The following is a 13771-nucleotide window of genomic DNA, read 5'->3' as shown; positions in this document are numbered from 1 at the left end:
TGAAAAGACTACTTTCTCCACTGCACTGACTTTGCACTTTGTCAAAATGCCACTGACTCTATATGTGTGGGTCTCTTTCAGGACTCCATGTTATTCCATTGCTCTATTTGTCATTCTTTATGCCAATATTACACTGTCTAGATTACCCTAACTTTATGTCTTGAAATAAGGTGGTATTAAGTCCTCCAACTCTGTTTTTACTTTACAAAGCTGTTTTGACTATTTTAGATCCTTTCCATTTTCATATGAATTTTAGAATCACCTTGTCCATTTCTATAAAATGCCTTCTGGAATTCCGACTGAGGTGGTTCAATTTGAGAACTGACATCTTCACAATGTTGAGTCTCCCAATCCATGAACACAATATATCTCTCAGTCTATTTAGGTTCTCTTTAATTTTTCTCAGCAATGTTTTATAGTTTTCAATGTATAGGTCTTGCCTATCTTTTGTCAGATTTATCAACATCTCATGTTTTTTCATGTTAATGTAAATAGTAATTTAAAATTTCAATTTGCTATTGTTTGGGGCTAGTATTGTATTTCCATAAATACAACTGAGTTTTGTATATTGATCTTGTATCCTGCAACCTCACTAAACACACCTGCTAGTTCTAACAGTGTCTTTGCAAATTCCATAGGATTTTCTCTGTAGACATCATGTTGTCTACAAATGAAGAGAGTTTTACTTCTTCATTCCCAAACTAGATGCCTCTTATTTCTTTTTCTTACCTTACTGCACTTTCTGGAACCTTCAGTATAATGTTGGGTAGAAGTGGTAAAAGTGGACATCTTTGCCATGTTCTTGATCTTAAGGGGAAGCATTTAGTCTTCGGTCATTAAGTATGATGTGAACTGTAGGCTTTTTGTTCATGTCCTTAATCAGACTGAGGATGGTCCTTTCTACTCCTCGTTTGCTTACACTTTGTACTCAGGAATACCTATTGGATTTGTCAAATGCTTTTGTGCACTAACTGAGATAATCACTTCTTAGTCTGTTAATACAGTGACTTACATCGATTGGTTTTCAAATTTTAAACCAATCTTGCATTCCTTGCATATTCAAGCAGGAATAAACCCTACTTAATCACAAGGTATTATCTTTTTAACATATTAGATATAACTTGCCAAAATTTTATGTTCATGAGGGATACAGGTCTATAGTTTATTTGGTCTTTTTTTTCCCCCCCTTGTAATATCTTTTTCAGAGTAATGCTAACTTTATAGACTAGGTTGGAAAGAATTCTCTCCACTTCAATTTTCTGGAAAAGTTTGTGTAGAACTGGTATTATTATTTTCCCTAAATGTTCAGTAAAATTAACCAGTGAAGGCATCCAGCCCTGAAGTTTTCTTAATGGGAATGTTTTTAACTGTTAGTTCAATTTCTTTAATAGAAAAAGAATTACCTATTCACATTATACATTTCTTCTTTCATGAGCTTTTTTTTTTTTTTTATCTTTCAACAAATTTATCCAATTTACTGAAGTTGTCAAATGTATTGGCATAAAGCTGTTCATAAAGTTCCCTTACTGTTCTCTTAATATCTGTAGAATATGTAGTAATGTTACCTCCTTCATTCTTGTTAATGGTAATTTGTGACTTCTCGTTATCCTGACCAGCTCCACTGGAGATTTATCAATTACCGATCTTCTAAAAGAACCAGCTTTGCATTTCCTTGGTTTTCTCAATTTTTTTTCCTGTTTACTATTTTATTGATCTGCTCAGATCTTTATTATTTCCTTTCTTTTGCTTACTTTGGGTTTCATTTGCTCTCTGTTTCCTAGTTTCTCAAGTTGGGAGTTCAGATCAGTTATTTGAGACTTTTCTTCTTTTCTAATTTAAGTATTTAGTGCTATAAATTTCCGCCTAAGTAATGCATTAGCTGCACCTCATAAGTTTTTATATTTTCATTTTATCCACTTTAATAATTTTTAAACTTCTCTTTTGATTTCTTCCTTGATCCATGGAGTTATTTAGAAGTGTGGTATTTAGTTTCCAAATATCTTTTCCAAATAACCTTTTGTTATTGATTTCTAATTTAATTCCATTGTGGTCAAAGAACATACTTTGTATGATTTGAATCCTTTTATACTTAATAAGACTCATTCTGTGGCCCAGAATATGTTCTATCTTGGTGAACATTCCAGTACACTTGAAAATAATGTGTATATATGTTGCCATTGGGAAAAGTGTTCTATAAATATCACTTAGATAAAGTTGATGGATAGGGTTGTTCAAGTCTTCTATATCTTTACTGACTTTCTGTGTACTAGCCTTATCTAGTTTTAAGAGAGGGATAATAAAGTCTCCAAGAAATTACAAATTTCTCTATTTTTCCTTGCAGTTCTATCAATTTTTGCTTCATGAATTTTAAAGCTCTGTTATCAGAAGCAATAAATATTTAGAATTATTATGTGTACTTGATAACTATGAAATAATCTTCTTTAACCCAGGTATCTTTGGCCTGAAATCAACTTTGATATTTATATAATCACTCCAACTTGGTATGATTATGGTATTTCATGCTTTTAATCTATTTGTAGCTTTATATTTAAAGTGGGTTTCTTGTATAAAAAAACAAAATACTAATTCAAAAAGATATGCACCCCAATGTTAATAGCAGCATTATTTACAATAGTCAAGACACAGAAGCAACATAAGTGTCCATCAACAGATGAATGGATAAGGAAGATGATATATATATATACATACATATATATATACACACACACACAGAACATATATATATATATATATATATATATATATGGACTACTCAGCCATTAAAAAAATGAAATTTTGCAATTTATGACAATATGGACAGACCTGTAGGGTATTATGTTTAGTGAAATGAGTCAGAGAAAGACAAATACTGTATGTTATCAGTTATATGTCGAATCTAAAAAATAAAACAAACAAATGAATATAACAAACCAGAAACAGACTCACAGATATAGAGAACTAGTGGTTACCAGTGAAGAGGGAAAGGGGAGAGACAAGATAAGGGTAGGGGATTAAGAGGTACAAACTACTATGTACAAAATAAGTATGCTACAGGATATAATGTACAGCAAAGGGAATATAGCCAATATTTTATATAACTTTAAATGGAGTATAATCTCTAAGAATTTTGAATCATTATGTTGTATAATACTATAAATCAGCTATGCCTCAATTTTTAAAAAAGTATATGGGAGGAAAGTGAATGAATGAATAAGTTTTTTAAAAAAATAACCTTAAATAAACAAACAAGAAAGTGGGTTTCTTGGAAAGGAACTCATTAGTGCAGTAGGTAGAGTGTCAGCCTCATCAAGTGGGTTTCTTGTAGGGAGCATATGGTTGGGTCTTGCTTTTTTATCCAAAAGACATTCTCTGCCTTTATTTGTGATGTTCAAGCCAGGTATCACCAAGTTTTCCTGTATAAGGCCAGAGAGTAAATATCTTAGGTTTCTCAAGCCATAAGGTCTCTGGCAAGTATTCAAAGCCGCCCCTGTAGCATAAAAGCAGCCCTAGACAACATGTAAACAAAGGGGCATGCCTGTGTTCCAACTATGAAAACTTCATTTACAAAACCAGGCAGTCAGTTTGACTGTAGTTTGTTGATCCCTGGTTTAGCGGATCATTTGGTTTTTATATAATTTATGTGATTATTAATATGCTTGCTATTTACTTTCTACTTGTCCCACATGCTCTTTGTTCCCTTTTTCCTCTTTTTTCTCACTTCTTTTGGATTGTGTACATTTTTATGATTCAGTTTTTCTCCTTGTTGGTTTATCACCTCTAACTATTTGCTACACTACTGCTAGCCCTATATAAACATCAAGGAATGTTCCCTCTCTTTCTCCGGCCTCAGGTAGTTTCCTCACACATATGTGCTGATCATTATTCAGCTAGCTAAAGACTGGAGGAGGCTCTTCTGCAGATCTCCAGAGTGCTCTCTCTGTGCAGCTTTCTCCTTCCTGGTACTCTGCCCTGAGAACTTGATCCACTTTGGCCTCCTTACATTCCCAGCAATTCAGGGAGACTTCCAGGCTCCGCCTGGCTTCTTCCTTCCCGTACCACAGTCTGGAAGCTATCCAGGCAACTATAGTGCTCAACTTGTTATTAGAGTTTCCCATCCTTCACAGATCATTTCCATCGTTTCCTGATATCCAATGTCTTCAAAATTGTTTTTTCAAATATTTTGTTCAGTTTTTTTTTTCCATTGTTTCAGGCAGAAGGGGAAATTCAGTCCCTTTTAATCCATCTTAGCCAGAATCAGAAGTCGCCTGATATTTTAAAACATTCTTTGAAAACCAAATTTTAATGGTTATGTGACAATCCAAAGAAAGATGAACCTTAATTTTTCAAAATTATTGCTCTATTGTTGGAAGTCTAAAGTTCCTTCAAATTCTAACAACTACAAACAAAAAACTACAATGAACATCCTGAGAAGGAGCTATGCTTTCAAGCTGATAATTGTAGCCCAAGCAACTTTCTGCCACTGGCTTTCCATTTCAGCTTGAAAAAAGCTAAAAAAAAGGATAAAATTAAATATAAAGGCCATGTATCTAGCACATTATACTCTAAAATAACTCAGTGATCTTTCTTTTTGTTTTTTTTTAGACACATGCTTCCCACCCACATTCCATTCCCCAATTAAAGGGGGGAGAAGAATGAATTAATTAATTAATTAAGAAAAGAATTCCATAAAAATTTCCCACTGGTCTGAAGGACAAGGAATTTATTCTAAAGAGCATCTGTGAGGACTTCCCTGGTGGCAAAGTGGTTAAGAATCCGCCTGCCAATGCAGGGGACACAGGGTCGGATCCTGGTCTGGGAAGATCCCACATGTCACGGAGCAACTAAGCCCACATGCCACAACTTCTGAAGCCCACGCACCTAGAGCCCATGCTCCACAACAAGAGAGAAGCCACCACAATGAGAAGCCCGCGCACCACAACAAAGAGTAGCCCCCGCTCGCTGCAACTAGAGAAAACCAGTGCTCAGCAACAAACACCTGGCACAGCCAAAAAAAAAAAAAAAAAAAAATTAATAACAAGAAGTTTTTTTAAAAATAAATAAATAAAAGATAAAGAGCCTCTGTAGGAATTCCCTGGCAGTCCAGTGGTTAGAACTCCATGCTTTCACTGCTTAGGGCCCAGGTTCAACCCCTGGTCAGGGAACTGAGGTCCCACAAGCCACACAGAGCGGCCTAAATAAATAAATAAATAAATAAATAGCATCTGCATCTGACAAGGTAATGCTTTTTACATATGCCTATCATTAAAATTCTTTTTAATTATTCTTAGCTTAGAACAGTGTCTAAGTTTATACATAGCATAGAACTGTAAGCTCACAGATTAAAATTAGAAGACATGTCCATATCTTGGATCTTCATCTTTTTTGATGGGCAGGGGAGTCATCCTGGATCTTATAAGCTTGTGATAAAGGTGGAAAAGTATACATGTACACCATTTTGTATGTAGTTGTTCAGAGACCCTCTCATGGCCACCAGACTTAAATTCCTTGCTTTAAAATTATACATGAATAATAGCTACATATTTACCACCAGTTCTTTTATTTTGTCTCATCCGTTAAAATCTTAAGATTCTCCAAATCCATGAAATTTAAAAGTAACATAAGCATAGCAGAAAAACCCCATACATACTGGCTTTGAAGTTAAGACAGATCACAATCCATTCAGTTGTGCCATATGATATTTGTGGGTTTGTTCACAAATCACATAACCTCTCTGAGACCCAATCTCCTGATATCTATAAAATAAAGATATTACCACCTAGCTTTGCCTTCAATAAAAAGTAATGGCTATTAGAATAAACTGGTAAGTATTAATAAAATTAATACAATCACTACTTTTATGAAGGTAACAATTATTTCAATGTGTCTATGTTTCTTTTGTATTTTGGTGAACAGAAGTATATTAGCTGGGTTTTTTTCAACAAAATTATTAAGAAAGATTAATAATATTTTTTTAAAAACTGATTTTTGGGGGATGATTTTTCATCCTAAATCATTTCATAAATAAGAAATTTTACTGTATTTACTGGTTCATATCTGCATTATGTTATTATGTCTCCATTTTATAATTTCTATGTACTCTGAGACTCCTTCAGTTAGTATCTAAGAAGAGGACAATTCATAAAATTTACTCACTGGTCACATTTATTAAGAATATGCTCCATACAAGATGTCTATACAGACCCTGTTCTCAATCAGCTTAGAGTCTAAAATACAGGATAAGGATATGTAAATAAGTAATCACTCCAGGAAAAAAAAGAAAGGAATAAGTGTCTCAGAAAAGTTACATAGTGTTATGATTCCAAGACGAAGGGATTACTTGTAACTGGACGGAAATCGGAAAAAACTTTCATGAGCATAGCATTTAATATTCCTTGAAGGATAAGTGGGATTTTAAAAGATAAGCATGGTTTTAAAATGATGCACTAGGTTTTCTTGTATATAACTTACATCTCAACAAAATTGATTTAAAAAGAAAGAATGAAAAAAAGAAAGAAGAAAGAAAGAACGAATGTACACACTCTCAGCAGAGGCAACACATTTAACAAAGGTACTGGAAGCACCAACAGTTAAGACTACGACTTAAATTGAGAATTGGGACCCATATTCCCTTGAGGAGGGGTCCTTCTAGGCTGCCCTCTCTTTTCATTCTGTATACTGCCTATGTGATCTCATTCACCCCTATACACTTATGACTCCAACCAGGTCTCTTACTCAAACTTCTATCTCTGAACCCCCATATACAACTACTACACAATGTCTGCATTTTATCTGGGTGTACCAGAGGTAACTTACATTAACACATCCAAAATTAAACTTAGCATACTGCCCATAAACCTGTTCCTCCATTGGTTTACTTGTCAGATTCCTAACACCCAGACCACAAAAACTCAGATGTCATTCTAGATTTCTGTCGGTCATACATAATTGGTTGGTCACTAAGCCCCCTATGTTCAATCTATGTTGCCATAGCAAGTGAATCTTTTTTTTTTTTTGGCCGTGCCACGCAGCTTGTGGGATCTTAGTTCCCTGACCAGGGATTGAACCTGGGCCCCAGCAGTGAACGCGCTGAGTCCTAACCACTGGACTGCCAGGGAATTCCCCGCAAGTGAATCTTAATTGGTCTTCCAACCTCCATCTCATCATTCCCTTGACCTTTAATACTGCCTATAATACTATACTCTTAAATGCAAATCAAATCAAATCACTTTCTGTCTCAAAACCACCCAGTGGCCCCTTATCATCTAGAGAATTAACTCTGAAATCCTTACAGAGGATCAAATGAAGATAGGGAACTTACTATGACATTTATTTATCTGCAGGACTCCCCGCTAAGAAGCCTTTAGGCATCTCTCAGGCCAGAGCTGCATATCTCCAGCACTGAACACAATTTACACACAGAAAATATTTCATAAATGCTCAGTAAATGGAGATTCAGTGAGTAGAGAAGTGAATGAATTTCTCACTACTCCTCCACAGACACTCTACTTTCCAGCCATATTCTCTTTTTTTAATACCTTTGTACACTACTTTTCTCAGCCTAAAATGAATGCCCTTTTTAATCCTGTTCATCTCCAGTGTCTTCTCCTCTGTGCTCTACTCACACTGTACATATATCTAATACACACCTTATGAAACTGCATTACAATCGTCTGCTGCTGCCTCAAGACAAAATTCAAAATCGCCACCTCTATGCTATCTCTACACCTTAATAATCTATTACAATTACCTATAGTTAGATATTTGTCATTCCTATAAAACAGTGAGTTTCTAGATAGGAGGGATTGTGGCTTATTTATTAACTGTTATGGGCTGAACTGTGTTCTTCCCCAAAATTCATATGTTGAGACTATAACCCCCAATATCTCAGAATGTGACTGTATTTGGAGTAGAGACTTTAAAGAAGTAATCAAGGTAAAAGAAAGTCATAAGAGTAGGCCCTAATCTAATCTGATTTGCGTACTTATAAGGAGAGGAAATTTGGACACACACAAGAGACACCAGGGGTGCATGGACACAAAGAAAAGACCATGTGAGGACACGGCAAGATGGTAGCCTCCGAAAACAAAGGAAAGAGGCTTCAGAGGAAACCAAATCTGCCGACACCCTGATTTTGGACTTTTAGCCTCCAGAACTATGGGTAAATCAATTTCTGTTGTTTAAGCCACGTAGTCTGTGGTATTTTGTTAAGGAAGTCCTAGCAAATTAATACTATAACATATAGCATAATGTCTGTCACATAGTAATTATTCAATATGTATTACTGATCTGAATATCTCCATCTCAAGAGGCAAGGGCTGTCACAGTACTCTAAGCACTCAGCTCGGTAACAGCACATGATACTTACAAATACTAATAGAAAATATGAATGAGTTTGACTGAAGCATAGCCCTAGAGGGCTCCAAAAGCTGGGGTGAATCTGTGAGCTTTATTCCTAAACAACTGGTACAAAACAGAAGATTTTGAGAATACTACAAGACTAGGGCTGAAATTTCATCAAAATCAGCTAAATGAGGGTATGTATGTGAATGCACTTGAGGGCTAGAGGGGGCATGTGGTACAAGACAAAGAATGGGGAACAGTTAAACATAAAATATACCACATATTTATAAGATAATAATTAGGATCAAATATCTGATACTAGTCACATTTAGAACCTACAAACTAAAACTCTTCTGGCTAACATATTTAATTTTTGTCCACTTTATCCTCAAGGGAGAATCTGGGTAAACACTTAGGCAACATGTACAGCTTCCAGAATGTTGGCTTTTGTCTTCTATGTACATGCTAGTTTTTTTCCCCAAATGGCCAAGTGTTCTGCAAAACAGAACACTGTAAGCTTTCAAATACTCATGGGAACTTGTAAAAGTAATACAACATTCATGTAATTTCCACTTGCTACACAACAGACCCTGAGGTTATTTTCCTAATACATAACAAGTTGTTCTGTTGCTAAGAAGAAAAAAAGGGCTCTTGACTGAAGATATGAAAAAATCTGAACAGAGCCGAAATCATGCTTTTGAATTATATGACATTTTTTGCATCTAAAACAGTGAAGAAATAAAGTTACAAGTGTATCATGTCAACTCTAACTGTGAGATAGAGCCATATTCTTTGATTATACAACTGCATTCTGTAGTAAAAGGTTATTATGCACCAGAAATCATTGCTTCTTTCATAAAAGCAATATTATTTCAATGTGGTTATAATTAAGTTACACGGGGCGGGGTGGGGGGAGAATCTGGATTGACCCTTTCTACTGGCTTTTTCTAAACGCTCAAATTCATTTTTCACTATCAGTCCCTAGATTTGTTCCAAAATAGGATTAAATTTTAAATGTGGTCCAGGGAATATACTAATAAGCACAAAGTACAAAGGGTCATTCTAAAGCAAATATGTAGGTACCCACTAAGGAAACAACTTATAACAAATTAAAGCATAATTTAAATAATAATGATAACAAGAATAAATATATGAATGACTAAACTTTATGGAATACTTCTCACATCTCAGGCACTATGCTAAGGGCCTAACATATTCAAGTTGAACCACATGAAAATGGCAATTTCATAAGGTTTAACCTAATACATTTTCTCATCTAATCCTTACAACTACCCAGTGACAAGAGTACTATAATTATCCCTATTTGCAGATAAGGGAACTAAAATTTAGAGGACTTAACTTGATCAAGTTAAAGAACTAGGAAATAAAACTGGGACTGAAGTCTAGGTGTACGTCCAAAGCCCAGGCTCTCCTTACCTATTGCACAGTTTCAGTAACCTCTATGTCTTGAAAAACTAACAGGATGAGAGCGTAGGCACTCAAGTACTCTCACACACTGCTCAAGGTCACTATATAGACACTTGTGCAACTGTACCTTCACCAAGAACGCAGCAAGGGAATCAAAGGAGACTGACATCCAGCCCATTCTTTACTAGCCAAACTGTGGCCCTGTTGCAGATGCCATCTACACTGAAAAGGAGATTCTCTCAGTCACACAAAACTGCTATATTGGTTAACAAGTGACCCTGATGCTGCTAGAAGATTTTTTAAATTGTGAGAAAATTTTAACAACACAGTTTAAAAGCCTTAAAAGAGATTATTATACAATCTTTGATCCAGAAATTTCACTTCAAGGAATTTATCTTCAGGAAATAATTAAGGATATACATAAAATTTATGCCATATTCATCAGTGTTATAATAGAGAAAAAAGCTAAAAAATCTAATATGTCCAACAATAGGGTAGTAGCTACTATAATACATCCATATGATAAAAATTATGTGGTAAAAATACATTAACTCATAACCTTTTCACAAAATATTACATGAATGAAAATGTTTACAAAAGTTATATTTTCATTTTAGTAAAAATATTATTCATACATGTATTTCATATATAATATCTGTGCATGTGTATGTGTGACAGAGAGAGAGAGAGAGAGAGAGAGGGAGGGAGGGAGGGAAAGAGAAAGAGAGAAAACACTAAATAACAGGATTATAGGTTGCTTTAATTTTCTTAATTTTTATCCTCATAAATTTTTCTATATGATATACAATGAAAAGTAAAAAAAAAAAAAAAAAAACCTAAACAAACAACAACAAGATATAAATGTCCTGATACAAAGCTTAAAAACTGTTAGATACCAAGAGTAGCTATATAAAAGTTTATTCTGCCTCTTAACTTGGAATTAAAGTATGTAATTTACTGTGGTCTAAACTGAGACAAGAAATACTTAACTTCATGTAGAAATGAGAAATCCAGGTCATTCTAACAGGTGGCCTGAGTTAAGAACCACTGCCCATAAATACAGACACAAAGCAGAAACTGTATTCTGAATATCTTTAGATAACTGAAAGTTTGCGTTAATTTTTTAAAAATAAAAAGCATCTTAGTTGTATATCATCTGTGAAAGAAACAATTCTCAACAGAGTAAGAAAAAGAGTAATGACCCCTGCCAGCTGGGAAAGGGCCTAGCACTATCGGCCAGGCCTTGGTGTATTCATATGAAACATAAAAACAATTTTAGGGACTTCCCTGGTGGTCCAGGGGCTAAGAATCTGCCTTCCAATGCAGGGGACGCAGGTTCCGTCCCTGGTCGGGGTACTAAGATCCCACATGCCTTAGGGCAACTAATTCCACGCGCCGCAACCGCACGCTCTGGAGCCCACGTGCCACAACTAGCGAGAAGTCCGCAAAACGCAACGAAGATCCTGTGTGCTGCAATTAAGATGCAACACAGCAAAATAAATAAAATAATTTTAAAAAATGAAAAATTAAAAAAAAAACTTAAACAATATTACAGAACACCACTCTGTGACCATGGTGGATCAAGATAAAAACAAGACCACTCCATAATCATGTCTGAACACAGACAAAGTATGAACGCTGTCCTAACCACAAAAATAACCAAATATAGTCCTATCCTGGGTAAGCTGAATGACTGCTGCTTCTTTACCAATCACAACTTTAGCCCTGCTCCATTCTTCTTGCCTTCCAGGTTCTTAAAATACCTAGTCCCCGAATTATTCCCACTTCCTAAGAGCATCTAATCCACTGCAAAGCCCTACTTCCTTAAACCCTCCCCAGAATCACTTAATGCTAGCTCAAATCCTATATGGCTCCCCATGATATACATTCTCCTTTATTACAATGTATCAATAAATTCATCTTGTTTAACTACAGATTATTCCTGGAGGTCTCCCCTGGAGGGCATTAACAGAGTTGGGACTACAGATTAGAGTACAGGGTGGGATTAGGAGTAAACTAATAAAATTATATAAAAATACATGCAGTCTATAAAACAGATAACATCTATCTACCTAAAGGAGGTCTTTTGATAAGTAAACTTATCCACAATAAGTTTCCACAAATTCGAAATTACCAGTGTTTATCAGCACTGGTGATGTTAACTAAATAAACAAATCTTAAATTCACAACTATTCAGTTTTCCATCTTACCTGAAAAAAACAAGAATCTAAGTATAAAAAGTGAAAGGTAAATCAAGAAACTAAACCCTGAACATAATACTTAGAATAATAAAATCCTCTAATCTAAATATATTATCTAATAATTTAATAAATGAATTAGCAAATATTATATATAGGATGGATAAACAACAAGGTCCTACTGTATAGCACAGGGAACTACACTCAACATCTTGTGATAAACCATAATGGAAAAGAATATGAAAAAGAATATATGTATAACTGAGTCATTTTGCTGTACAGCAGAAATTAAACACAGCATTGTAAATCAACTATACATCAATAAAATTTTTTTAAAAGAATAATAAAATCCTCTAATTTAAATATATCATTTAGTAATTTAACAAATGAATTTAATAATTAAATATTTAAGTATATTATTAGTTCCTCATCAAGAAGTTTCTAAATACAATAATATGTCATTAAGATTAATTTATCTATCTGAAATACAGGCAAGCTTTATTTAAATTTTAAACTATCTTCTCATTGATCACCAAAGTCAACCTTGCCCAGTGCATCCTTACCTCCTGGGTCCTTATCTGGATTGTACTCTAAAGCATTGCTACAGATGAGGTCAATATCTTTCAGGAAATCCTTAGCAGTCAGGTAATTATGCTTATCAATCTTAGTGATTACTGTTGATAAATCCATTGGTTCCTTGATTACTTCAAGATAATCTGAAACCTAAAACAGGATATTTTAATGAAAATTACTTCTGATATTTCATATAATCTACTCATAAAAACATAAAACCATACAGTTATTTTTAAATTAAATCTAGATATCTAGGAAATAATTATAGATAAGGATAAAATTATAGAGCAATTTATGCCACTAAAGATACTATGTCATACTTTCCATGAAAAGCTTCAGTTTCAAGTCACAACTAAATCAACTCTGAAAAGTCTCTCATCTTGAAATATGAAACAAACTGTGTCAGCTGTCTTTTTTTTTTTTTTTTTAAATCCTTTGGATACATCTGAGAAGAAAATGTATCGGTAAAAATACCCAATAAGCATCAATAAATGTTACCTCAAGAAAAAAATTTTTTAAGGAAAATAAAAAGAAACACAGATTTTCTTTTCTTATTATTAGAGATGTTCTCGGGTAAATCTCTTTAAAATCTCTAAACAAAAAAATTATCTCTCTTTTTCAGTTTTCCAGGATGAATCGTTTCATGGAAAGAGTTTTCTGCTCCTTTGGATTCATTACAAACATTCTGAGTCAACTATATAACAAAAGTAAGTATTGCTTTCATAACTAGAAAAAATTTACTGGCCTTGTCCCTAAATATAAACAAATCTACAAGCAAAAAATACATTTTGCTCAGTGTGATTTTCTGGGAGATAACCCAAAATAGAGATATTGGTCATGACTGCCCAATAAGTTGTATGTTTTATATCATTTGACCAATAAGAAAGCTCTTCCAACCTATATATCTATAGGTATACCTTGTTTTATTGCACTTGCCTTTACTGTGCTTTGCAGATATTGCATTTTTTAAGAAATTGAAGGTTTGTGGCAACCCTGTGTTGTCAGATGATGGTTAGCATTTTTTAGCAATAAAGTATTTTTTAATTAAGGTATGTACATTTTTTGTAGATATAATACCATTGCATACTTAAAGAAGACTACAGTGTAGTGTAAACATAACTTTTATATACACTGGGAAACCAAAGAATTCGTGTGACTCACTTTATTGCAATATTCACTTTACTGCAGTGGTCTAGAACTGAACCCACAATATCTCCAAGGTGTGTATGACT

At 34.3% G+C, this 13771-nt stretch overlaps 1 protein-coding gene across 2 annotated transcripts in view; it reads right to left on the bottom strand.

Moving 5' to 3' along the window:
- The window catches only part of ATAD2B (ATPase family AAA domain containing 2B), a 154043-nt gene that overhangs the window by 27847 nt on the left and 112425 nt on the right, over nt 1-13771 (bottom strand). For both annotated transcript variants that reach the window (XM_007183456.3, XM_007183457.3), the window contains exon 22: nt 12530-12689. In XM_007183456.3, the coding sequence (XP_007183518.2) occupies nt 12530-12689 (160 nt within the window). The remainder of the gene's footprint in view (nt 1-12529; nt 12690-13771) is intronic.

Source organism: Balaenoptera acutorostrata, chromosome 12, assembly GCF_949987535.1.
Source record: "Balaenoptera acutorostrata chromosome 12, mBalAcu1.1, whole genome shotgun sequence".
NCBI lineage: Eukaryota > Metazoa > Chordata > Mammalia > Artiodactyla > Balaenopteridae > Balaenoptera > Balaenoptera acutorostrata.
Note: the sequence above shows the minus strand (reverse complement) of the source record. Positions and strands in the feature narration are given on the sequence as shown.